The sequence below is a fragment of the Carettochelys insculpta genome, chromosome 2 (genome assembly GCF_033958435.1).
Source record: "Carettochelys insculpta isolate YL-2023 chromosome 2, ASM3395843v1, whole genome shotgun sequence".
Classification (NCBI taxonomy): Eukaryota; Metazoa; Chordata; order Testudines; family Carettochelyidae; genus Carettochelys; species Carettochelys insculpta.
Window position 1 is genome coordinate 28,554,671 of NC_134138.1, and position 27,695 is coordinate 28,582,365.

Sequence of the window (27,695 nt, forward strand, 5' to 3'; positions counted from 1 at the left end):
CTCATCTTTTATTAATTGTGCATGCCTTACAGCCCTGACAACTATAAAAATTTAGGGTTGTATAGTAATTTGTATAACCGTATCCTATAAAATGTGCAATGAAGTTTTCAAATTAATATTGTATGGTCAAAGAAAATAGCTTTATCCGCAGTGATTGATACTCCAGAGTCTTACTGCAGATTGTCCTCTCTCCTTACCCCATCCTCATCTAGCTGTTTGAAAGCCATTCGTGTACTTCAGAAGAATGGACATGTCCCAAGTGATCCCACTCTCTTTAAGTCATATGCGGAATATGGACACTTTGTGGACATCCGAATAGCAGCTTTGGAGGCAGTTGTTGATTACACAAAAGGTATTTACAAAAAAAAAAATAGTTCAGTCCTTGCATAAAATTCATATGCTAATGCAAAATCTGAACAGTGACCTCAGTGGTGTTAAGTAGAAAAACTTTTCAAATGAATTGACAGCAAGACAGTGAGGGTATGTCTATACTTGCGGGGGGGTTGGCGCACTGCGATCTATGTTTTGGGAATCAGTTTTACTGCATGTGTGAAGACACGTCAGAATCCATCTCTCTGGGCATGGCCATTGATGTGCAGAGTAAGGGATGCTGGCGTGTGCCCAAAGATCCCTGATCTACGCCAAGGAAGAAAGTTGATCCAGATACATCTATTATAGCTATGCAAATAGTGTGGCTAGAATTGCATATCTGGGATCGATTTTGATCTCTAGTGTAGACCAGGCCTGAGACAATGTGTGGATAAAAGACCATAGGTTTTGCCTTTATGACAATGAGTTTCATGAAGTTGGGATGACTATTGCTTTTCAGTGTCTCCTGAACATCAAAACATATGCCTTCTGGAATGTATTTTTGATGATGTGATAAGTGATGTAGAAAACTGAAGAAATCCCTTAGCTGCTTTTTTTTCCCAGATTGAAAGAAGTTGAAATGAATGAGTGGTGTGTTCTTTTCATGCAACTTTAGGTTTTGGTTTTGCTAATAACTGATAATTTGCCATTTGCAGATATATTGGTTTATGAATTGGCAGGCAGATTCTTGGCTTGGCTGGCTAGTTGGTTGTTTCTGGTTTTCCACTCCCTGGTGTGTTTTAATTATGGCATGTTTCCATTTTGAAGAGTTTATTTGCTTTTATTTGTTACTTCTTTATTTACAGTGCCTAGAATAAATCTGAGGTAAAGGTTTTTTACTGTTTGAAAAATATTGTGTAGCTTTCTTCTTAGCCATCATTTGAAATTAAAATGTCACACATCAAACTTTCCAGATGCTATTGGAAATTAAAGCTTTAATGATTTTTGCAAATGCATAGTTCGTACTAGCTTACCCTGTTCATTAGTCAGTATTGCTGGGATCTTGTCATCCTTTGTGCACAAATTGGAGCTGCTCTTGTGTTTGCCAGTTATTTCTGCCCAAATGGTAAACTCTCTAAGGTTCTGCCTCTGCAAGCAAAAGGGGCCACAGCTGTTCTGAGCCTCCTACTTATTCCTTAACAAATGCAATGCTTTGTGGGGAGGGAGCTTCCCTTCTCTTTTTCTCATTTGCTTTCTCATTCGGTGGAGTTCACTTTGATGTATTTTCCCCCTCACTGATGTCTGAGTGGAGTGTAGCCTGAGACATGGATTTCTTTCCCATTCGCAATGCATTTAATCAAAGTACAATACATCCAAGGAACAAGTGTCGCACACGCTGGATGATTGAAGAGGGCTTAAAATTTCTCTTTCAAATACCGTGCATAAAAGACCTTAACTTTATTTTGTGTCATTTTGTGAAAAATCTTCTGTTTCATACACGCATGCAAATACGTTGAGAAAGTACTACAACTCCTTCAGGAGACCTGTTCTCTGAGGGCATAAAGGCCATCTTCCAAAGGTTGAAAACAACTTCCAGAAAGGAGAAGGCACTGTCTTCAGTGAATGTCTTCTTGTTCATCAGTCATTATGGAGCAGACCTGTAAATATCTTCCAGAGCTCCTGTCAGTGATACTCAAATGAGCATCCCTTAGGATCTTACAAGACTACTGTAAATGAATCTGAGCTTCTTTCCTTCTATGTCTGCTGCTACACTCCCATTGTCCTGTCGACGGGGGCAGGGTAATGAGGCAATTTAAAGCAGGCTAATGAGGTTCTGACATGCATATTCTGCACCTCATTAACATAACAGCAGCCGCACGGACAAATGTCGAATTTCAGATTGACAGTAAAGATGGGGGCAGCTTCGAAATAAGCGTCCCGCTTCGACATCCCCTTACTTCCACAGAACTAGAACATAGTAAAAAAATGTTAAAGTGGGGCTCTTATAACGACTGATGAACAAGAAGACTTATTGACTGAAGACAGACAGTTTCTGTTACATTGCTTGCTGTTCTCTCTCTCCAATAAGGATTAGTGGAAATATTTGCTGGCGAATGGAACGCTTTTCCTCTTTAGTAATCCTGTCATTAATCTGTTCCACTCAGTGCAAAGACATACTGATACGGATGTTTTATTGTTAAATTCTGAATCTTTCATGGGTGGTGCTTATAGATAATAACTTATTTGGTAAGAACATGCATTATTAATGTGTTTAGAGTTTTAGAAAAACACTTCAAGTGTTTTGGTGGGTAGGCAGGGCCAGGGTCAGATGAGTTTCTCTAGAGGCACTAGGACTACGCAAATTTTTTGCGCACAGGAAGGCAAAAATCAACAAGTGAATGTTAGTGGAGAGATTTTAGAAGAAGAGAAATTAGCAGGTGATTTCATGTACGTTTTTTCTAACTGTATCTCTTTGGAAGGGAGGAATAATGTCTGTTGCCAACAGGTTTGATGCTTGTTGCTTCTGGTACTCAATTTTCAGTTATATACAGGCTATGAAATAGGCTGTGAAAACCTGTCACTCGTACCACAGTGACTTATAATACCTCTGATAAAGGAAAATGCTAGGATTTTGTATTATTTCCATAAAAAGGGAGGTCTGTACTCTTTTGGTTCAGTCCCATATTTTTGTACTGACTCTTGGAGCAGGAACAGCATATACACTATTTTTATACTCTTCTTTGGAACTCAAGTTTCCTTGGTTGTAATGTTGCTGAGACATGATAACTCATAAAATATTTGACGCAATTTATAAATACTGAGAAAGTTGAGCTAAATTATTTAAAAGTGAACAGGATTTGTAAACTTTTGCAATGAGCTTTTGATAATTATTTGTCTTTGATTAGCGATTGTAGCCAAGAGCATTTTGTGTCCTCTGCTACAGATGCATAGATAGAAACATTGTGCTGAACAATTATTCATCCTTATCCAGTTTCATGAAAGGCCTAGAAAACTTAGGCTCTCTGGGATACCACTGGTGCCACAGTAAGACTGACACATAACAGACTTTCAGAACTTTTGAATTCTTGTTAAGTACCTGTTTCAGAAAACAGCATTCTTACCTTTTACATCTGCCAGGAAACAGAGGAAGTACAGGTTGTTGATGTTTGGGGTGTTTTGTAGATAGATAAAAGGCATACCCTATCAGAGGCCAGATTTGTCGTCTCCTTTTTTGTAGTGTAGTTACCTTGTAAATTTCAAAGCATTAATATCAAAGCCCTGGAAGTCTGGAAAAAAAAAAGAGTACACTAAATGGGAAATATCAGAAGAGCCCAATTTTATTTTTAGCACAAGAGTCTTTAGTAAATTGACTTTTTTTTAATTCAAGGAAGATGAAATTCTTTATTTCTGTACCCAGCCATTATTCATACAGGCTGCATCTAGACTAGCAAGTTTGTTCAAAAGATTTTTTGGAAGGAGGGGGCACTTTTGAAAGGTCCTGCTGAGCATCTACACACTCAAAGCGTTCTTTCGAAAGTAAATCCAAAGAATGCAGGACTCCTTTCAAAAGCGCTCTTCCACTCCCATTTCAGGAAGAGCGCCCTCTTTTGAAAGCATCTTTTGAAAGAAAAAGTATGTAGACACTCTGCAGGGCCCTTCTTTCAAAAGAGCAGTCCTCATGGCACCTGATTTTTTTGACCCCGGCCCATTCTTTCGAAAGAGCGGACGCTGTGTGGATGCTCTCTTTCAAAAGAGCAGATTACTCTTTTCATCTATTTTTCTGTGTTCATTTACAGAACTTGCTTTATTACCATCCTAGGAATTGCAACTTATATGTGTTACTAAATAATAAATCACACAATTTTATTTTTAGAAGCTGAATAGCATGTTTTCATCAATTTGTCTATGTATTCTTTTTAGATGGCGTTAATTCACAGGGTTAAAGGAGACAAGGCAAATTATGCCTCTTTAGTAAAGCAAAATTATTTTTTCTCCATATAAAGCTGTCTTCATATGTAATGCTCCATCTATCATCTATCCTGTTTTAGTCAGTTTTCAAGCAGAGCACCCAGAATGTGAGCACAGGGAGCTGATGATACTGTATGCGTTACAAGTAGTAAGCTGAAGGTCTGTATGACATGCGTACCCAAGACCAAATTAACAGTGCTTAAAGTATTCAAAAATCTTAAAGGAACAGTGTGGTCAGTGTAGGCGCGTGGGCATCAATCAGAGCCATGTGTGGGCCCTGTTCTTTGAGTAGTGCCCCTTTGGGTGCCTCACTTCAGGCACACCTGCACTCATGCACTTGTGATCAGAGATTTTTTGGTGCAGTGCCCATTTGGCCTATGCATGCGCTCTACTCCATCTCATGCTCTGTATCATGACTAAATAGAGGTGCATGGGTACATTTTCCTCAGTTCCTTCTCAGCTGCCTCATCCTGAGACAGAACCTGCACAGTGTCCAAGTTTTAGGGCCATGTCTTGGGGACAGTAGCCAAGCAAGAGCACCTCTCCCTCTACCCCAGAAACTGAGCTTAAGCAACAAGCAGACCATTACTGCCACCCAGCCAGCTCTTTCTGGCAGAAGTGGCTCTGTCTTATGCATGCCCAGCTGCCAAGGATGGTGGCTGAATGTACTGGTGGGAAAGGCACAGAGAGACAAGGACAGAACACCTACCCTACAGATAAATTGCATTGTGTGATGGGCCCCAGCCTGGATGCAGGGTAGGGTAGGTGTCACTGGGTAGGGGGAGATACATGAGAAAGTCCTGTGTCCTTCCCTTTAGACTGTGCTCCCCATCCCAGTATGGAGAGGCATCAGTGGTCTATGGGTGTCCCAGCATATACTTGTTTGCCACAAAGGAAACCAAACATCTGAATTTCTGCGTCAGAGGAGGCATGACACCAGGCTTCCCAACATATGCCTTCCTCCTTCAGTAGTCCTGGGGATTTCTGTGAGCTTTCCTGACTACTCTTTTTCATTTCCAAAATAATATTCAAGATTATAAGGCTTTATTGTTGGGATAGTCTTATACTGTCCAAGACAATTTGGGAATGGAAGCAATGAGTGGCACACGATGGAAATGGATTTAAAAGTAGCCATTCTTTTACAAGAAGAATTTGGCAAGAATTTTACCAGGATATTACAGAGCGAGACTTCTGAGTTGGAATTAATTTGCAAATTCGACACATGTAACTTTGGCCTTAACAGGGATGATATCTTTCTTATGCATTACAGGGGCAATTTCCCCACCTTTAGATATTGGCAGAAATGGGACGTACCCTACAGGTTGAACCTGTCTAGTCTGGCACTCTCTTGTGCGGCAGCATCTGTAATCCGGCATGGTTTTAGTTAGCCAGATGACCGCATCATGGGTGTGGCCAAGTTTCCAGTGGTCTCATAAAGTTTGTTTATAGCCACCAGTCCTGGGTCTCAGTTTTCTGTGCTGTTATTTAGCTGTAATTTATCCCTAAATGTCTTTTAAGAACCCAGGAAGCAGCAAAAGTGAGGTCAATACTTTTAGACAATATTGACCTCCTGTGGTCTGGCAAATTCTCTCATTCAGCACAGGTCAGGTCCCGAGGGTGCAGGACTAGAGAGGTCCAACTTTTACTTAATTTGCTGTATCAGCTGGTCCTACTAATGACAGGTAACCCTTTTTTAATTTCTTCCCTTCCCTGCTATATAAACCCTGATTTCTTTCCCCAACTTCAGTCATCTGAAGAAGTGAATCTTAACCAAGAAGGCTCATGACCTAATAAATAATTTTGTCTGTAAGGTGCTGCATGACTGCTTGTTATTTGTAAAACTACAGACTTAACATGGCTACCCTCTGAAACTTGATAGAAATATCAAAGCAACCTCCTGTATACCTTCTGCCTTGTTCAAACATAATATCCTGGAACAAATGTCAGATAAAGCCCTCAGATCTGTAGTAATTTTGGCTGGCTGACAAGTTGAGGAGAGGTAGCTGCATTAGCCTGTGTGTTCTAAAAACAATGAGTCCTGGGACACCTTAAAGACTAACAGATTTATTTGGACATAAGAGGGCCTTAATGAGGGCAAGGCAAATGAGGCACTCGCCTCAGTACCACAGCTGGAGGGGCGTATGTCAAAGCCAGCGGTGCTGATTTTAAAAGCCATCTGTATGCAGCTCTGTGTGAGCTACATGTGGTCTTTAAGCTGTCTCCTCTGCCCACCATTCCTCCACTGCTCACTCCCTGCCCTGCCTTGTGTGCTAGGCAACTAATGGCACTCAGTTTAACTGGTTTAATGGCCAGCCATTAAACCAATTAAGCTGAGTGCCATTAGCAGTGGAGGAAGAGACATGGCAAAGAATGCTCTGTTCTGCTCAGCTGGACTGCTCCTGTGACTGGTCCCTGAATCCCATCCCAGAGCCAGGCAAGTGAGGGATCCCTGTGAGGGGAGAGATGGAAATGGGGAGGGGGGGTTTAAGGGGTAACAAGAGGGTGTCATGGATCACAGAGGGGGTTTTGGGGCATTGGGGGCAGGGCTGGAGGGAGAACAAGGATCTGAGATCATGGAGGGGGGTTGCGGGGCCTGGGCAGTTCAGGGGGCTGGAGTCACCAAGGGAGGGTGGGGAATTCCAGGGGCTGGGTCATGGAGGGTGGTTGGGGGTCTGGGGATCACAGGGGGTTGGGGTCCTCAGGCCCCCACCCCAGAGCCAGGCAAGGTGTACCCCTATAATCAGTCCTTTGTGCCCCACCCCAGAGTCAGCTGCATCTTGGTGCCAGGTCCCATGTGACTGGTCCCTACATCCCATCCCAGAGCCAGGCAAGTGAGGGATCCCTGTGAGGAGTCCCTGTGTCCCAGCCCATGTTAGTGCCAAAGGGGAGGGATCCCTGTGTAGCCAGTCTCTGTGCCCCATCCCAGAGCCAGATGCATCTCCATGCCAGGCGAGGGGTCCCATGTGAAGGTCCCTGCGTCCCACCCCAGAGCCGGCCACACACTAGTGCCAAGTGAGGAGTCTTTTTGTAAGCAGGCCCACCCCCCCCGAGTCAGCTGCATCTCCATGCCAGGTGAGGGGTCCCATGTGTCTGGTCCCTGTGTCCCACCCCAGAGCCAGCCAAGTGAGAGGTCCCAATGAGGGGTCCCTGCGTCCCACCCCATGAGCCCGAGCGCCCACACCTTGCCCCAGAACCCTCAGCATCTCGGTGCTGGGTCCCTGTGTAACCACTCCCTGTCCAGAGCCGCCTTATTTCAGTGCTGCATGAAGGGTTCGTGCAGGAGAGAAACTCAGTAGAAGTTTGGGGATCCCAAACTCTATGCGTGCCCCCACAGCCCTATTCTCCCCAAAAGCCCTGCAGCCCCCCCATTGCTCCTCCCCCCAAAAGTGGAGGGGCCATTTTGGTCTGGGACCCTGTTTAACCAGCTTCGTCCTCCCCACTCTCCTCTCCTCAGACAGGCCGCAGCTCAGTGCCTGGTCCTCAAATACCAGCCCCCCGCACCCCATACCAGACGTTTCAGATCCGGGCAAGGGGTTGCCCTATGACCAGCCTTCTATGCCCCACCCCAGAGCCATCTGCATCTCAGTGCCAGGAGAAGGGTCCCATGTGATTGGTCCCTGCATCCCACCCCAAAAGCCAGCTGCATGTTAGTGCCAAGTGAGGGGTCCTTGTGTAACCAGTCCCTGCCCCACCCCAGAGCCAGACACATCTCCATGCCAGGCAAGCAGTTGCTGTACAATGAGCTCCCACACCTCACCCCAGAGCCAGACGCATCCCGGTGCTGGATCCCTATATAAGACTCTCTGTGTTCCACCCCAGATCCAGCTGCATCTCAGCTTTGACTGAGGGATCCTTGCAGGAGAGAAACTTCCTAGAAGTGTGGGAGGCGGGGTCCCAAACTCATGTAACTTATGTTAACAACATAAGGAGACTTGATATGTAGAATTTGCAGAAGACAGTGGCAAAAGTTGTTTAAATGTAAGCTCACAAAATATTTTGGGGAGGAGGAAGATGCAGTGTGTATTATAATTTACGTTTGCTTCAATCTCCCTTTCTTAATTCAATACAGACCTGCAGTTTTGTTGATTCTATGGCTCTTTCAGTTGGCACTCTGCTGGCAAGTGAGCCAAAGTGGGGGTAGATAACTCAGTTTAGGTAGTACAACCTACCCCTTGACTAATGACTTTGGGTTTCACTTGATCATTTTCAGAGTCAGCTTCTTTTAGAGAGGTTGAGCAGTGAAATACAGAGGAGTATCTTCAGAAAGCTTTTCTTCCCAGGTCCCCATTTTTAAAGACTTAACTCTAGCTCGCAGCCATGCTCCTTATGAGTTATATCTGTTTGTATGATAAATATAATCCATATAGTTGAAGTATATGAAGAACATGCAGGTATGTTGAGTTTTTAAACTTAAAATCTGTGATAATTTTCATCACACTATTAACCCTACTTTCTGCGTAGGATGCACTGCTGTCTTAATGTAACCAAATGTACCTAAATTACTGTGCTAGCTGGGTCTCTGTATGTGTGGCTCAATCCCAAACAGCCCCTAAAAAGGTGTGGCTTCTCCCAGAAGGGAGGGTTACTGAAGCAAGGAAGTAACTCTGAAAAGGTCAGGAGAGTTGGTGCTTCTTGCCTGGAAGAGAGGACAAAAGTTTCAGGAATCAGCAGCACCAAGAGGGAGCCATCTCTTTCTTCATACAGTAGTAGTAACAGAAGACATGTATGTGATCTTGTGCCTGTAACATTGCAGGTGCTCTGCCTACTGGTGGTAACCCAAGAGAAGGAAACCACGAGGTCTCATAATAGTATTATAGCTATATTGACTCCCTCTGAATTTATTTATATTATCTTTCATGTCACCCAGATTATCTAACGTTGAAATTATCTAACGGATGTCACCAGTTCTTCTCCTCTGGTGATCATAGTGGAACAAGGCTTTGGTTGCCACTGTATTGATTTACTGTTGTTTTAAATTTTAATTTGCCCTAATGAGAGTTACTGCAGTTACTAAATGCTGATGACTCTGGATGTCTGTCTGCTCTAGCACTTCTACTTTTACTAGGGCACAAACAGATTCATGCTTCATTTTGATGAATTTCATGGTCATAAGATTTTAAAAACTGTAAATTTCCATGATTTCAGCTCTCTTAAATCTCAAATTTCACAGTGCTGAAATTGTAGGGGTTGTGAATGAAAAGGAGTTTGGGAGAGAGCTGTCACCAGGTTATTGTAGGGTATGGTTGTAGTCAGTGTCCTCCCCCAGCTTTTCTCACCCCAAGCAGAATGAATTGTCTTTATGTGAACATTCATTGTGGAGCAGATGGGTGACACATCACCTTCATATTGGTGTACATAACATAATTAACGTGGCAGGAATCAGGACAAGGGGTTCAGAGGGTGGGAGGTAGCTCAGGGTTGTGGCAGAGGGTTGGGGTGCAAGGGCTCTGGATGGGATAGTGCAGGCTCTGGGGTGGGTCTGGGGGTGATGAGTTTGGGGTGCAAGAGAGGGGCTTTGAGTTTGGGGAGGAGTTCTGGGCTAGGGGTGTGGGCTTTAGGGTTGGGCTGAGGATTAGAGCTTTTGGGTGCGGGAAGGAGCTCAGGGCTAGGTGGGGTAAGGGTTGGAGCTTGGGTTTAGTTGGGCATATTTCTGCAGAGGCTGGCAGGGAGGAGTTCACCTCTTGACAGCTGTGGCTGGTGGGGAAGGTGCCCTCCTCCGCCAGTCTTGGCAGCTTCAGGGCTTAGAAGCAGTGCTTAATGGGAAGCTGCACGGCTTACAGGAAACTTAGATTGCAGTACACCAACCCTTCTACACTGCTGCTGGTGACAATGTTGCCTTCAGAGCGGAGCAGCTGGAGAGCAGCAGGTGCTGGCCCGGAGTCTAGCTCAAAAAGCGGAACCAACGGTAGCAGCAGGGCAGACGAATAGAGGGCAAGGTATATTGTATTGTTACTTCTGCACTGCTACTGAAAGGGCGCCACCTTCAGAGCTGGGTGCCCAGCTAACAGCCATCACTCTCTGGAAGCCCAGCCCGCAGTTAGGGCAGAGGTAAAGATGGCAATAAGGTGACATACACACCCTCCAACATAATCGGGTGTAATTTCGTATTCTTGCCTCAGGTACAAAATTAACTAGTTACGGCACTGGGGCGTAAGCTTTTGTGGTTAAAACTACTTTGTCAGATGTCTGGCAGAGCACAGACATAGGCTGCTTGCAGGAAATTCTCATATAAAGCACAAAACATTCTACCATTAAGACACCCTCCAATATGTGAAAGGTTCTGGGCAACTCAGAATAATGCTGACCAAGGGAAAGCCACAGCACTAAAAAAAATCTTGGATATTTCCTTCCTGGAACACACAGGATAGCATTTAATTCCGTCACCTTGTCTCACCTTGCTGTGAAATTGATGGGTTGTGTTCTAGTACAGTCATACTCTGTCTTGTCATGCTTTATTATTCTGAAATTCCTCAAGGACCTTCTTTATATTTGTTCTCCAGTCAAGACCTAACTCCCATGTGGGAACTCTCATTTTCATAATAAACCTTATTGAGTGTCCCCTTGAAGCAGTCTCAAGCTATGCCTGCACTAGAGGGTTTTGTCAACAAAGGTCACAATGCATTCACACTAAAAATGTGTTCTGTTGACAGTAAATCCACATGATGTGGCACTTTTATTGACAGCCTTCTGCCTCTCCCCCACAAGGCAGATGCATATCTCAACAGAATCTGTCAACAAAAAAGCCGTGTGAACACTTCAGGGGGCCCTCTGTCAAGAGACAGGGCTTCCAGGTCACCTGGCAGCCCTGGCTGCTGTTCTTCTGGCTGGCTGTTCTATTGAGAGCCTCTGGGCATCTGGCTGCTCTGTCCACAGAGTGGATCGTTTTTTCAATCCACTTTGCTGTCTGGTCACAATCTGTCCACAGAAGTTTTGTCAGAAAATATCTTCCGACAGTAACTTCTGTTGACAGATCACTGTAGTGTATAGACAGCCTCAGCGTTTTCAGTGTGCCACGTTGTCACCAATGTGGTTTTTCTCATGGCAATTACCTCAGCACAGAGTTAGCAAGCACCATGAGCTTATGGCCAAGTTATGTTCTGCCTCCTTCCACCAGGACGACATGGTGATGAAACCACTATCTCAATTGATCACTTAAGATTGTCTCGAAATTCACCTGAGCCAACACCATCACCTTCTCAGTCTTCAGATGAAGCTGAACTCAGTGTCAGGACAGAAGGAGCTGCAGGCTAGACCTCTGCAGAGCCTGGTTATACTACCTACAAGTACTAGTGACCAAACTTTCTACACCTTTTCTGACTCTTTGTGACTATATCCAGTATCAGAAGACCAACCTCTCTCATCATGGAGAAATTTGTAATTTTTAAAGTTAATGGTTTTATTATATAGAGAGATACCTATCTCATAGAACTACAAAGGGACCTTGGATCATATTCCATATATTTCCACCTTTTATCAATTGTCTGGTGAGTCACTTCAGCCAGCCATCAGGGATTACTTACCACAGTTCATGTGGCATCATTAATTTGCTTCACAAAAGTTAGTTTATGTGATCTGAAAGGCAGTTATATGAGGCAACTTATATGAAGATGCCTCTTGTTGTGGCAGCTGGATGAGACGCCAAGTTTGAGAATGTATACTTATGTCTATGACTGATACAGTTTAAACACCTTGTTCCCACTCTCCAGGGAGGATACTGCTTGTCAGTCACCTCTCAAGGGATCCACACTGACAAATGGTCGAAAAGAGAAAAATCACGTACCATATGGCAATTGTGGATCCCATGACCCTACCCACTGTCCCCACTTTTGAGAGTCTGACCAATGCAGGCTTTGAGTTGAGAAGGACTGGGGGAGGGGTTGCGGCTGCTTTGGCCTATCATGCCCTCCCCAGGGAGCACACAAAAGCACAGACACATGCACAGACCAACGGGCACTGCTAATACAACAAAAACAAAAAAAAAATTCAGTCTATCACACATGCAGTGCACGTGTAACTATAGTAGGATGTGCATTGACTTACCACCTTGAAGAATCACAATTACGAGTTAGTCGTCTCGGTGGTCACTCGATAAAGAGTAAGACATCTTCATGTCACCCTCTTATTTGTGAGTCTCTTGATGGCTGATCAGCCCAATTCTGGAGCTGCAGCTCTTACCACAAACGAGGCAGGTGTTTTTTCTTCTAGTAGAGCTATTAAAACATTTTTAAGGAGAAGATGATTTTGAGACACAATCTCAACTATGCTGAATGCTATGCTGTTCAGAGTCTCAAAAATAACCCAGACATTATAATCAAACCAGCTGACAAACCGGGTGCTGTTGCCATCATGAATGTCAGACTATGAACAGGAGGCAGCCAGACAACTCTCCAACACCAAATTTTACAGACCTCTCTCCGCTGATCCCACTTTGGAATGCCAAACGAAATTACAACTACTACTTAAGGAACTCCCTGCTGCTACCCAGGATCTTATTCACTCAGGGTGTGTCTACACTTGCATTCCTCTTTCGAAAGAAGCATGCAAATGAGGTAAATCAAAAATGCAAACGAGGTATAAATTTGTATATTTGGCACCTCCTTTGCATATTCTAATTTCAAAAGGGCTTCTTTCGAAAGAAGAAAGCCAGTGTAGACACTGCTCTTTTGAAAGTAAACCCCCTCTTCGAAAGAATGGCTATGGTCTGAAGAAGTGGGTCTGCCCACAAAAGCTCATCACCTAATAAATTATTTTGTGAGTCTTTAAAGTGCTACTGGACTGCTTTTTTGTTTTCATAGTATTTAAACTAGCATGGCTTTCTCTCTCTCTTACGTTTGGTAGACAATTTTCCGTATAATTGCTTGTTTCATTAAAAGTAAGTTGCTTTATATTCAGAAACATGTAGGGCATTTCAAAGAGCAGTGGCAATTTTTTGTTGATGTAGATTATACTAGAAAGGCTTATAGTTGTTTTTAAAAAGTTACAGAAGTTATAGTGAAAAAAGTGCTGAAGGAGAGACCAAAACAGATTATGAGGAAAAGTTGAACTGGCATGAATAAAATAGATGAAAATTAAACGAAGGAAATGAAATACAGAAAATGGAAAGTGCTGCTTTCTATTTTATGGAAGCAAACTTTTTGCTGACGACAGCCGCACAGGAACAGTTAGTAAATGCAGCTGATTTGTGGAGGACACTATTTAGATAGATAAGTAAAGTCACTCCTGAGCAAATAACTACACATTGTGAGTTGTTATGAATTAAACAATGTTGTTGCATCCCAGGAACACACTGGGCAAGGAAATGAGAGAAACAGCTACTTGAGTAAAGATTATCTCCTTTGAATTCGCATATTTTCATATTATTATTTTATTCCATACTGTTGGGTTTATTTTCTTTTGTAGTATTATGTAGTATTACTGGGTGATTAAAAGGGTACAGTTAAGTGATTTAAGTTTTTACCAACCCTACTAATTTGGTTACTACTCTTAAACAAATTGGTGTCCAGTATTTGCTGTAGGAACACTCACTGGCTGAGGCTAGACCAGGCCTGAAATTTTGAGGAGTAAAGAGACTTGGGAGTTACGCGGGCCCTTTGAAGTGCCTGTGGCTACACGCAAGCTGGCACTTTGAAATTGCCGCAGGGGAGATTTAGCCTAATGAAGTGCTGCGTATGCATCGCAGCATTTCATCAGTAATCTCCCAGCACCCTAATTACTATGCGCCCTTCGAAGTTGGGGGCTAGTCTAGACACAGCCACTAGTGCATATGTGATTGAGTGAGTGACTGACTATTACAATATCCAAAAACAGTTTGATAATAAAAAGATTATAAGGATATGGAGAGAGGAATGTATTCACAGTCTTATTATAAGTGAGTTTTTTCCTAACATTATTTACATCGAGACATTTACCACAAAACATAATGGATAGTTAGTGTCAAAATAATATTTGCTGTACTCTTTTGAATGAAACGTATGACAGAATTACATTCTCTGCGGTCTATTTACTTTTTACTGTGCAGTGTTGAATACTAAAGAATTTTTGCTCCTTTAAAAATGAAAATATCACTGTAGATGTATCATTAATATTTATCTATATTGACATAGAAATGTATATTAAATCATTTGTGATACATTCCAGTTGTATTATAGCTACAAATAATCCCTTGTGATTCTATGTAACATATAGAATAATTTTCTAATTTGTCTCTGCTTTCCTCTTTAGTTGTGTCTACATATTATTAATAAGTCATTTATTTTTTGTTGTAGTTGATCGGAGTTATGAGGAATTACAGTGGCTGCTTAATATGGTTCAGAATGATCCTGTACCTTATGTAAGGTTAGTATAGTATGTATTTAAATACTCAAAATTAATGTTTCACTAATATTCAAATTAATACGTAAAGTTCTTTGATATGTGTTATGCCAGAGGTTAGAATAGATGACCAACATGGTAATTTCTGGCCTTAAAATATATGAATATATTGTGAAAAATTGTTTCCATTAATTTTTTTAAAATACCACCAGAATTCATCTTTGATATTTGATAATTTACACTTAGCAAATTGTTCATTAACATTTAACAATCCATAACTTAAAAAACAAAGTGTGGTCAGTTTTTAGTCTCAAGGTACATGTATTTTCTGGCTTTTGCTTTGATTTAAGAGGCTTTTCTACCACAGGTGGAGCATCTAAATCTAATATTGATGTAATGCACATTACCAAAAATAAAAATCTTGTTTAAGTGGATTAGAACTCATTCAACATCATTGTGTTTGGCTACCAAACAGCGTAAAACAGTTGTTAGACTGTAGATGGAGTGAAAGGATAGGAAGTGAAAATGTTGTGGTTACTTGATAATTTTGTCTGCTTGAATTTGTATGTAGCCAATACAATACATGTTTTTACATGAGCAGTAGCAGCCTCTGCACATTAGCTGTGATCCTCATATCCTCCTCACTTCTTTCTATTGCTGTGCCAGTGCAGCAGTACAGGTTGCACCTCTCAAATCTGGGACTTTCTTGACGGAGCATGGATGTTCCAGGACCAGAGAGTCCCGGGACCCAGGACCGGCATCTGCAGGCCAGGGCCAGAGTGGTGGCTGGCAGCCGGGCTGGACCTGGAGTCCATGCCTGCCCTCCAGGGGTGCAAGGGCTGAAGCCAGAGCCTCACCTGCCCCTCAATAATGCAGAGGCCATAGCTGGCTTCCCCAGTCTGCCCCACTGTGCCAGGGGCTGGAGCTGGAGTCCCCAGCTGGCAACGTGGGGCCCGCTCTGCATCAGTGCTAGGCGGAGCCAGCGGCCCACAGCAGTATGTGGCAGCCCCAGGGAGTGTGGAGCCAGGGCTGGAGCCCTTTGGTAGCCCTAGGGAGTGCAAGCCTGGGGTTGCAGCAACCCCCCAGAAGCATTCAGCTGCCTGTCAGCAGAAGCCCTGAATCTCTTCTGGTCCAGCAAATTCTCTTGTTTGGGATTCGTGAGGTCCTGACCATGCCAGACCATGGAGGTGAAGCCTATATTGTTTAAGATTAATATATTCATATTTTTTTCCTATTTATAGTTTCAGCGTCCTATGAAAATATGGTTACTATTCTCCCTAATCCTAGGAATATATTGCTGTTATTCTTAAAGAAAGTTAGATATAAATTGACCCATTAGATCAGATAAAAGGAACAGGCAATATCTGCTGAGGATGCAAAATATTTTCACTTGAGTCTCTCAAAGAGATGCTGTCAGTGATTCATTTTTAAATTCTTGTTTCAGATTGAACACACTTTAAAAATGATATCCTGCATATGAAAAAAAAACCATTTAAATATCAAGGCTTTTCTGTTCCCATATTTAAAGGTCTTTTCAACAAGGGGAAAAAACAGACTATTTAGGGAAAATGGTGAAAATTACTATTGAAAATATGTTGTTATAAACATAGTAAACAATCGGGGAAAAATGCAAAATTTTGTTTGTTTTTTGCTCTGCCTGGTAAGGATTGGGATCATAGGTGTTCCATGCAAATGAGCAGACAGTATTGTAATTTCTGAATTGTTGGTGTCACTTTAAAAAGTTAAGAGGGATTCTTAAATATTTTTGTGGATTCTTGTAATTTTGTAATAGGTTTAACACTTAGAGAAGATTTTTAAAAAAAAAAAAATAAAAATAAATGTTTAATAGCATACGAAGAGTATATTGAACCAATACAGCTCCTGTTCACCTCAAAGCATGCATTGTCTTTCAAAATGTCGTGAAGACAGATCAGCCTAGATACAAAATCACACTTCCCTTTACCATGATGTTTGAGTCATCAACTAATGTCCACACTGGTCATATCCTGCTTGTTACCTTTAAACTGAGTGTGTGTACAGGCAGAAGGAGTAAAAAGGAATTACATGTATATAAGCAGATATTAGGGGCTAACAGATCTCAACATTTATATGGCCACTAAAACTCCATTGTCAAAAAGGAGGATACCAGACACACAAAACAAAATAACTTTGTATTAAAAAAGTAACATTTGTTTTTCTTTCAGACATAAGATTTTGAATATGCTGACAAGGAATCCACCATTTACTAAGAACATGGAGTCTCCCTTGTGCAATGAAGCTTTGGTGGATCAACTTTGGAAGCTTATGAACTCAGGTTTAATCTCTTTTTGTATTTTAAGAAACTTTGAATTGTTAACATTCTCTTCACATTCTTTGGTGTATAAACTGAGCTCACTTTTAAGTTTGTTAGGCGCTCAGAAATTGAGCTTTCCTAATGAGGCTTTCCAATCACACTTTCTGCATCTAGAAGGGCTATCCAATATGTAGGGTTGTCATTTGCAAATATGTTTTTCTCCATTTTCTGAAATTATTGTTCTTGTTGCAAAGTACGTTTCGGGTAAGACTCCCACTTTGTGAGATTCTTTGATCCAAGCCTACAAAGAATATTTCTTGTTATAGGGCAAATTGCTTTCACCTTTTGTTGCTACTTCACACATTGTGTCTGTTCTGTTACAAAATGTGGAAGTGTAATTTTAATATGTATAGTGTTTGAATAAATCCTGAAATGAATGTTTCAAATTATTTTTAGTATTCAGGTTGATCCAACACTATTAGATGTAACACCCTCAGTTCCCAGCTTAAATGAGTAGAATAAATTTTAGAATTTCTGTGGATAAACTAAATCTTAAGAAGCTTTTACTTTAAAATTAAAATTTTCTTGGCTTTGGCTAGTAAAAGCCCTAATGTGAGATGGGTTTGTATATTTTGCTATTGACTTGTTTTTCATTACTGAGGCAGTTTTATCCAGTATTCACTAGCTGCTCTTTAACATTTGGCGGAGTACAGATTTCATATAAACATTTATGTAGTCTTTTAGGTTAGATCATTGAGAGCTGACTGTTCTCTTTGCATCTTTATTTTTAGTGTTGGAAAGTTTACAGATACACTCCAGGGGCTGAAGTAGGGTGACTACTAGTAGTTCAGTTTTATGAGATTTGCCAAGTGTCCAACTCAGGAAATAAACATTTTGATGTTACCTCCAGAAAATTTGTGTTCCCTTTTTCTCCAGAGAAGTGTGTGTGTGCGGTGTCCACTTACAACCATTAACTCGTTTTTCAAATAACGTTTTTTATTTTATTTGGGATTTTAAGCACTTAAATCCCTTTGCATGGAGATGACATTATGTTTGAAATTTATTTTCTCTAAGGGATAATTGCAAGTTTGAGTGCCAATAAAAATGTTTGTTAAAGGCCAGATGAATTAATAATCCACCAGATTTATGACTGCATGTTCTCAAAGCAGTGGTGCTTTTAAATTTACTAAATTCTGAAATAATTACATTGTGGGGAAATAAATCAAATTATCTTTTATTGACAAACATAAAGTTGATAATGCTGCTGAATTCCAAAATGTAGTGATGAGCTGTATTTTTAAGGGTTCACATATTCACTCAGCAGTTGTATTTATCTACCGACCTGCACTGTCAAAGTAGGACAGATACCGAATGTACACTCAATGTTTTATTTTTTAAGTTTTTCTAGCTAGAACAGCTGCGTAAATACATTAATTTTAAATGGTCAGCTCAATTATAAAGAAAAAATAAATACAGTTCTTATCTCATCAGAGCTTTTTCTAGTTCAGTTTGAACGTTATGTCTGTCCAGATTGTTTCCTCCCCTGTCACCAGCCAATTTCTCATGCAACTCTCATCAGAAAAGAGGTGCCTGAAACTGCATAAGCATTATACAACAAAGCCTATTCCAAATACTGTTTGCTCCCATGGTACTTGTGATCCACAAAAATGCATCTTGTAATTTGCCCTTCTGCAAGGTCTTGCTCAACCAAATCAACATGGCAGTTGGCTCATGATTGCCTTGTTTATCAATTTAAATTCTATTCCTGCTAATGAAAAATATGTTTAATGAGCTCATAATCAATCAAGTGTTGGCCTGAGTTTGCACCAAAACCATTGTACTTTCAGCATTTTGCAGAGGCTGGATATTTTTTGCTATGGGTGATGTCAAATGTGCTTTTACCATTACTGTGTGATTATATTAATGCAACATGGAGTATTTAATCATTTCATTTTATCGCAAAAACATTTTCAATGTATTTAAAACACTTTTTCTTAAATTGAATTACAAATCAAAATGTTGGTTTCAAGTTGAAACATACTGAATGATAGTCATATTAGCTGCTCCTTTTGAATTATGTAGTGAGATTTCCAGAGTGTTTGCAACAGTTATGTCCCAGGCCTGATCGGGCTTGTTCTTCTAAATCTTATGAAACACAAAGGAAAGCATGGTTCCTACGCCAAAGACTTCTCAGTCAGTTCTGTTTCTCACATTCTTAGAACTATATTTGTCTTGGAACATAATGAATCACTGGTAATTGTAGTCTATTCCTGTTGTGTGGACATAGAAATGACAGAGAGGAGTAACAACTCATTTTACTTATGATTGCAGACTGCATCTCAGTCCCTTGCCTAAAACTGTCCTCCTGCACGGTATTCAGTAACATAAATTACTTTTAAAAAGTGTAAATGTAAACTTGAGAGAGGAGGTGAATGAGGTAATGGTCTTTTATTGAACCAGTTTCTGTTGGTGACAGATATGGTCTTCATCATGTCTAAGTGGCTTGAGAGCTTGTCTCTCTCACCAAAAGAAGTTGATCCTGTAACAGATATTACTTCACCCTCCTTGTCTCTCTCATATCCTGAGATTGACCCAGCTACAGCTACACTGCTTACAGAAAAGTCTTCAGGCATATGCATACTATGCAGCTGTATAGGACCCCACTAAATTTGGGGCACCACCTTTCCCCAAATTTAATAGTGCCCTATGCTGCATATGCCTAATGCCAGCCACTGGCAGTGCTGGGTACAGCAGTCACAATCCTCTGGTCCCTGCTCCACCTCCTGGCAGTGGTGTCCCCAGTCTTCTAGCCTTCCACCTCTGTGCTACATCCTGTGTTGGCACCCAGATCTCCCAGCCCCCCACTATGACTGCCACTTTGCCCATCGGCCCCAGTCCCGCTCCCTTTACTCTGCCTCCTGGCCCCATCAATCCTACCCCGGTGCCTCCTGGCAGCTTCAATCCCCCAGCCTCCTGCTCCCTATCCTGACCCCAGCAGCTCCAATCCTCCTGGCCTCCTACTCCACCTCCCAGCCCGCAGCTCTGGAGGGTTGCGCTGCTCCCCCTTCTGCCTGCCCTTCCACGAGCCTCTCTGCCTTGTGCCTGCTCCCCACAGCTTCTGCTCCCATAAACCCTAGTGCCACAGAACTGCCGTATATACCCCCACTGACTAGGAGTGGGGGAGAATGGGTGCAGAGCCAACAGAGAGCACGAGAATTCATATCATAGGCCCTTGACTGTGTGTGTGTAGACTTTAAAAAAGGCAACGTAAAATAATAGTCGTGGTACGGGAGACAAGCCAAGGTTGAAATATTGTGACTTGGAATGTATTGCAAAACTGAATTTCCCAGGATTTTATTCATTTGTACTGTATAGTAAGTGACTGGTTAAAGCTAGTGTCCAATGTGGCAAACATTGCTGCTATTTAAGCTTCCTGCATAGTTTTCCAATTTTACAGCTTCCCCAGACATTGCTAGTTGTGCTGAATTTTATTGCTTTGTGATGTAGACAGAATAGGTTCAAGCAATAAAATTCAATTAATTTTCCTCATAATTCCTTTTCACATTCAAGCCTGCTCAAGTGAAAGGTTAGTTTGTCACTGTGTTGTTCTGCTAACTATCTTTGATAGTAAAAATCTAAAATGAGATGTTAAATATGTAAAATAGTGGCATGTGTATTTTTTATTTGTTATTCAGTGTTGCCATGATAGAGCACCCAGTGGCCCAGCTGTGACTGTGATCCTGTTGTGTTAAGCACTGTACACAGAACATTTAGGAAGAGATGTTCCTAGCCTCAGACAGCTCCCCGTCTTTATTAAAAGCAATCATAACAACTGAGGATGCATCTAAATTGGGAACTAACTTCGAAGTTAGCTTCAAAGTTAGGCATTACTTCAAAGTTGCCAGCTGAGACTCTACACACATTTTCCCTCACTTCAAAGTTAACTTCAGTGTGGGGACCCCAACTTCCAAGTCCTTACTCCACCCCCGAGAATGGAGTAGTGCCCCACTCTGAAGTGTAACTTCGAAGTAGGATGCATGTCAATGCTCAGCTTCGAAGTTGCTTACTTCAAAGTCATACTTCGAAGTAAACAACTTTGAAGTTATTTTTGTAGGGGAGATGCAGCCTGAGTGTAACAAATAGTAGAAGGGAAGGAGGAAGATGAAGAAAACATAGGCTGAAAATGTGCACGGCTTGATGGCTCCAAGCCATTTTTTTTTTTTTTTAAGATTATCTTTTCATTTTAACACTTGATCCTCCTTTATTTTAGGTACTTCACATGACTGGAGGCTACGATGCGGTGCTGTGGACCTGTACTACACCCTTTTTGGCCTCAGTAGACCTTCTTGTTTGCCATTACCAGAGCTTGGACTGGTCCTTAATCTGAAAGAAAAGAAGGCTGTACTCAATCCTACCATCATCCCTGAGTCAGTGGCAAACAATCAGGAACCTGTCAACAATTCTAACAATCATGGACAACTAACAGGATTTCAAAGCACTGTAAGCACTGACTGCATATACCTCCTCCATCCTGCTTTAAATACTTCCATTGGCTCCCCATTGTTCTGTGTAATGAATTCTAATTTCTTGTCTGAATTTTCAAGATTTAACCCTCTGATCTTTATATGTATGTATATATAAAGTGTGTGTGGGTGTGCGCGCGCGCGTAATTTCCACCTAAAAAGTGCCTTGCTTCCTGAGCTTTCAACTACACCTGAGTACATGGTTTCAAGAGATCCATAGGAGTATCTAAGAATGTCAGATTTAAAGTCTCATGTTGTCTGACTTTCACATGTCAGAATCCACTACATTGTCCCAGTGGAAAGCTAGAAAAAGCTTCTTCCCAATTGTATAAATTCCTATTTCTAGACCACAGGATATTGGACTTTAATGTCATGTATTTTTAATATGAAAACTGCCACTAGTTCCAAACTAAATCTTGTCTAAATTGGGCCTTGAGTAATTATGGGTGGAAAAATCAACCTGTAGTAGAGAAAGATGAAACTATTTTTGTAACAGGTTAATTTTAAAAGAACAGCAATTGCTGTAAGAGTTAAGTGTTGGTTAGAGAACTTAGTGGGCAGAGGGTAACATGCTTGTCCTGTATAAAATTAGATTATAAGCAGTTTGAGATAGGAACCTGTTCATTTACTGCCTGCAAGGCACATAGCATACTCAGGAATAAAAATAAATATATACCTTCAAGGTAATGGAGAATAACTACAGAATATTTTCTCAGTAAAAAGTTAATCTTTTCTCTAGTCCTTATCTTTAGAGTAAGAGTCGTGCCCAAAGCTTTTAGAGGATAGAAATATCGAAAACGCAGAAATTAGGTGTTAATGTGCATTTGTGCAGTACTTAACTTATTCATATGTAACCAGGTTCTGTCCTCAGATGTGCATCACAAATGTCTTCATTTCTGTAACATTCTTTTCTGTATATGAGCCCCTTACAGCAGCTCATAGACAGGTAGCTGTGAGTGTGTTTGAAGACAAGTGTGATCATTTGCGCAGCATCCTCTGAAGAATGTGTGAGCAAAGTACATTGTTTCACTACATCTGATATTTGTGAAACTTGCATAAATACATGTCTTTATTATTAGAGGTACTGGTTGAACTTATCTAATCCAGCACTCTTGTCTGGTAACATCTGTGTTCAGCATGATTTTAGTTAGCCAGATAACCACTTGTCATGGGTGTGGCCAAGTTTCCTGTGGTCCCTTAAAGTTTGTTTACAGCCACCAGTCCTGATTCTCAATGTTCTGTGCTATCATTTTGCTGTAATTTACCTTGAAATGTCTTGTAAGAGCTCAGTAAGCAGCTGAAGGGTTGGTAATGCCGCTAGACAATACTGACCTCCCTTTGTCTGACAAATTCTCTTATCTAGCACTGGTCAGGTCCTGAGGGTGCCAGATTAGAGAGGTTCAACCTGTACTTTCAGAACACACAATACTTTGATTTCTGTGTCTTTAATGCATTTTCCTGCTTTAAAGATCTAATGGTATGCACTTCTCAGTTCCCAGGACTTAAAGATGTGTTCATCTTTTAAAAAAAAAAATCACCCTAAACTGATCTTAAATTAGTTTTTCTTGTGAAATGCAAACAGAATACTACAGAATAATACAGTACAGAATGTGGATATCATCTCAGTCAAACTTACTTCAAGAATGTTTCACAGACTTAAATAGTGTTAGGGGTAATAACAGAACATGAAAGAGTGCTGAGTAATCACAAATATGTTTTTATGAAATAAAAAGGATTTCTGACATGCTGGAGTGCAGGGCTGTGCAAACTGCAGCTCTGAGCCACATGCGGCTCGTTGTGGCTTCCAACACTATAATTGCAAAGTCAAAAAAAAAAACAAAACCAAAAAACCCACCTGATCTCCTGATTATTTTCAATATTTCTGTAAACATCTAAAAGCCCAGCAATGAGCAACTCATATCTAAACTGCAAACAATATGTGATCTGGAAACATGGATAACTCCCCCTTTAATATGTGCAGTGCATTATAGGAAGTGCGTGTGCTATTCTTAACATAGGGTTACATAAAGCATGGTTTGATGTTATTTATTAAGGATCATCTCATATTCAGATGCATTGCGGCACTTGAATTTTTTTTCTAACTGAATTTAAAAAAAATGGCTCTTCTTGCTCTTCTGGATGCTGATCCTGTGCTAGAGCATATAGGTGAACTAGTTTATCTCTTAATACAGCAGGGTACATGTTCTATGAACATACGTTGTTTGAGAATGAGAATTGTTAAATTATTGTTGTTCTGGAATCTACTGTGGGGGAAGTTAAGTTACCAAGACTGAAGTTTTAATTCTAGAGAGCATGCATTTATAACCTCATGATTGGTGTGGGGCACCCTGGATTCAGAAGCAGCACAGCACCTTAATATAGTAGTAGATGTTTCTAATGTTTTGGAATAAAAGATGTTGTAGGACTTATTAACCTATCAATCTTTATTGAAATCTAGACTAATGTTTATTTTTGTGTTTTTGTTTTCCTGCATTTTATTTTGTCGTTTCATTGTACTTTGGAAAGCCTTCCTCCTTTCTAATGCCTGTAACTGTGTTGTTTGTAACATTTAAACTTATATACATGTTCCTCTTACTTAAGCAATAATTTTAAAGAGGTCTTGCACACCACCTTTCTGGAGGAAAAAATGGTATGACACATAAAAGAGTATCAGGGCCATAACCATTGTATTTGACTTTTATTCAACAAAATAAGCGTTCACTTTTAAATTTAACTTTTGAAGATTATTCTAAATCCCTCGTTTAGACTAGAAACTCATTTAATTTTCAACTGTAATTTGATGCGAGAAGAGTTAGTGAGGCAGATAAAGGTTTTTAGGCGCTGCAGAGATTTGTTGAACATCAACAGTACCATGATTGTGAGAAGGGACAGAAGGGCCAGTTCCATATGTGCAGAACGAGCAAGGATAGAAGTAAAGAGAAAGTATATTTGTAGGAGAGATTGGCTCAAGTCTGAAAGATTTTAGGTTTTTTCTTTGGTTGGTTGGGTTGTTGGGTTTTTTTTGACTCAACCACAGGGAAGATTCTGTTCAACTCAGATATTTTTTCAGTGAGTATGTCACTTTTACATTTAAATGTGCGTTTGGCTTTTTCTAATTTTAATCTTTAAATCCTGCTTCAGGAGGAGGATCATCTTGTTAAGGAAGCAGCAACTGGCATTTCTGTTCATCAGGCAGGGGTAAAGAGGAAGGCTGATATGCCACTTGGATCCCCATTGGAGCCAGGGCAGATACTGGAGAAGAATGAAGATAGTAAAGTCAAACTAAAAATCAGAGTAAGAAAATGTCAATTCAACTTTAACAATATGTAGGGTGTTCGGTATAATAATCAAGTCTTTTGCTTAGTTTTCCAACAGCTATAGTCTAACAAAAGGTAAACTGTGCCTATGTGTAAGGTAGCTGTTGAGTTTACTTTGGCAAGATCATCTGCCATCAGATTCTTCATTGCCTGGCAGGGAATGAAACTGCCAACTGGTGTTCTGAATGTTCATGCTGTTTCCACTGTGAAGTAGAAAAGCAGAATAGTGAGCAAGACTATTATATTTCCTTCATTTTTATTCATGATCAGTGACAAAATTTTGCCTCCTTTCCTTGGGAAAATAAGGCTTGTTAGAGCTTATAAAACTAAGGGAGTATTAATTATTTATTTCTTCCTGGTGTTTCTAGTTCTCAAACTCTCAGGAAGAGGAGGAAATTGACATGGACACTGTCCATGATAGTCAAGCTTTTATCTACCATCATTTGAATATGCTGGAGAGACCATCAACACCAGGTATGAGTAAGTTAATTTACAGAGTACAGATAGTATGAAAGTCTCAACCAACAAGAGTGGCCTTACTCCGCAGCTTTTTCCCTCTTAATGCACTTCAGTAATGTTTAAGCATTAATAAGAAGAAAGCGTAGAATGGTTTCTATGAGTCTTGTATGTATTTAGGTATTCAAGAATACTTCATAGTAGTATATATTACTGTATCCTACTTGTATATTTTGATATATTTCTTAGTGAGGAAAAATGCCAGGCATAGAGGACTAATAAAGTGATAGTGACAGACCTTGTTGGATCTTTTTCTCCATAAGGGGTTCATTCATACATGTTAACTGTGTGATTTAGTCAGAGGGCAGAGCCATTGAAGACCCATGTGATGAGGGGCAACAGCCAATAGGAGGCGCCAAAAAAAAACCCAGTGTGTCCAGGTTCACACCTTGGACAGCAGGCACTCACGAGAGGTGAGTGTGCACCACCACGACATCCCCAAATTATCCCTTTTTATTTTTTGCAACAGTGTTAACTGTTGACTCCTATTTAGCTTGTGACACATTATATCCCCCAGATCTCTTTCTGCAGTGCTCCTTCTAGGGCCTGTGCAGTTTTTCCCATTTTGTTTGTGACCAGTTGGTTGATGCTTCCTACGTGGCGCATTTTACATATGACTTTATTGGATTTCACCCTGTTTATTTGAGCCCCTTTCTCCAGTTTGTTTGGGTCATTTTGAATTTTAATCCTATCCCACAAAGCACCTTCAATCCTTCCCAGTTTGGTGTCATCCACAAACTTTATGGGTGTGTCTACACAGGCACAAATCTTTGAAATGGCCATGCTAATGGCCATTTCAAAGATTACTAATGAGGCGCTAAATTGAATATTCAGCGCCTCATTAGCATTAGGATGTTTCCATCCGTGGCGCTTTGAAAGCACCGCTTTCGAAAGCGCGCGGCTCGGCGTGGCTACACAGGGGTCCTTTTCAAAAGGACCCCTCACCTTTTGAAATCCACTTATTCTGCTCAATAAGTGGAATAAGGGGATTTTGAAACGTGCGGGGTCCTTTCTAAAAGAACCCCCATGTAGCCGCGCCGAGCCATGCGCTTTCAAAGTGCCATGGCCAGAAGTGTCCTAATGCTAATGAGACGCTGAATATTCAATTTAGCACCTCATTAGTAATCCTTGAAATATGGCCATTTCAAAGATTTGTGCCCATGTAGACACACCCTATAAGTGCATTCTCTATGCCATTTAGCCAAATAATTGATGAAGATACTTTACACAACTAAAATGGATCCTGGATCCCTACAAGACCCCCTCGATGAGTCCTTACATCTTGACTGTGAATCACAGATAACTGCTCTCTCGGAACAGTTTTCAGAACAGTTATGCACTCACTTATAGTAGCTCTACTTAGGCTGAATTTTACAATTTTGAGAAGGGGCATGGGTGACTATCAAAAGCCTTGCTGTAGTCAGGGTAAACTACATCTATTGCTATTCCATATCCACAAGATTTATTATCTTGTCAAAGCATTTAGGTTTGCTTGACACAATTTAATCTTGACAAATCATGTTAACAGTTACTTATCTGCTTATTATATTCTAGGGCTATGCTACAGTAACTTGAAATAACGTATACAATTTGTGCAACGCAAATTGTGTAATTTATTTTGAACTTGGTGCTGTCCACGCAGCACCAGAGTTTGAAATAAGTGGCTATTCCAGAGTTTCCGCTTACCCTTATATGACAAGGGGTACCAGAACTGGAATACTTCATTTGAAATAGTGCTGCTATGGAGTTGCTATTTTGGGATACATTTATAACTCAAAATAGCAACTATAATGTAGTCGTAGCTTGGGTGTTTGCAAACTGCTGGATTATTTCCTCCATTTTTTTTCAAGTCACTGTTGTTAAACTGAGAGGTCCTTTTCATAGATTGGCAATGTACATCTCCTTTTCTGCTGTTATCATAAAGCATGATGCATGTTGAGACACATTGGATACCACAGATCCTCAGCAAATGAAGCTGTTCTGTGAATGGTTAGTATTTATAATTTTAAAGTTTTGCAATGTTTCATTTTTTATTATTTTACACACTAGAGGGTATAAAGAAACTTTTCAAAACTGTTCCAAATTGTTTACAAATGGGACTTATGGGATCCTCCTTCAGCCAGCTCCATTCTCTAACGTAATTTCATATTAAATATTCTGAGGTTCAGAATGGGTTTATTCTGAATCATAGTAGAATGGAGGCCAATTGGCCATTAGTTGTAGAAACCTGTAATGGACAAGTTAATCTGAGAATATGAGCTGAATGACCCACTTACTCCTGCTATTTATACATTTAGCACAGATAGAATAAACTTCATTTCTTAGGTGACTAAGAAATCAGACAATATCTTTGCCTCTGAATGTGTGCAGAATTTACATCTTTGAAAATCATTGTATTTTGAGACAAAAGGTATATGAGAATCCACCGTTTATCTCTATTATTGTGTGACCAACGCA

The 27,695-nt window shown here is 40.8% G+C and overlaps 1 protein-coding gene across 2 annotated transcripts in view; it reads left to right on the plus strand.

Moving 5' to 3' along the window:
• The window catches only part of TAF2 (TATA-box binding protein associated factor 2), a 119,500-nt gene that overhangs the window by 73,925 nt on the left and 17,880 nt on the right, over positions 1-27,695 (plus strand). For both annotated transcript variants that reach the window (XM_074986732.1, XM_074986734.1), the window contains 6 exons: positions 213-352; positions 14,544-14,613; positions 16,794-16,903; positions 21,153-21,382; positions 24,547-24,699; positions 25,091-25,196. In XM_074986732.1, coding sequence (XP_074842833.1) covers positions 213-352; positions 14,544-14,613; positions 16,794-16,903; positions 21,153-21,382; positions 24,547-24,699; positions 25,091-25,196 — 809 coding nt within the window. The remainder of the gene's footprint in view (positions 1-212; positions 353-14,543; positions 14,614-16,793; positions 16,904-21,152; positions 21,383-24,546; positions 24,700-25,090; positions 25,197-27,695) is intronic.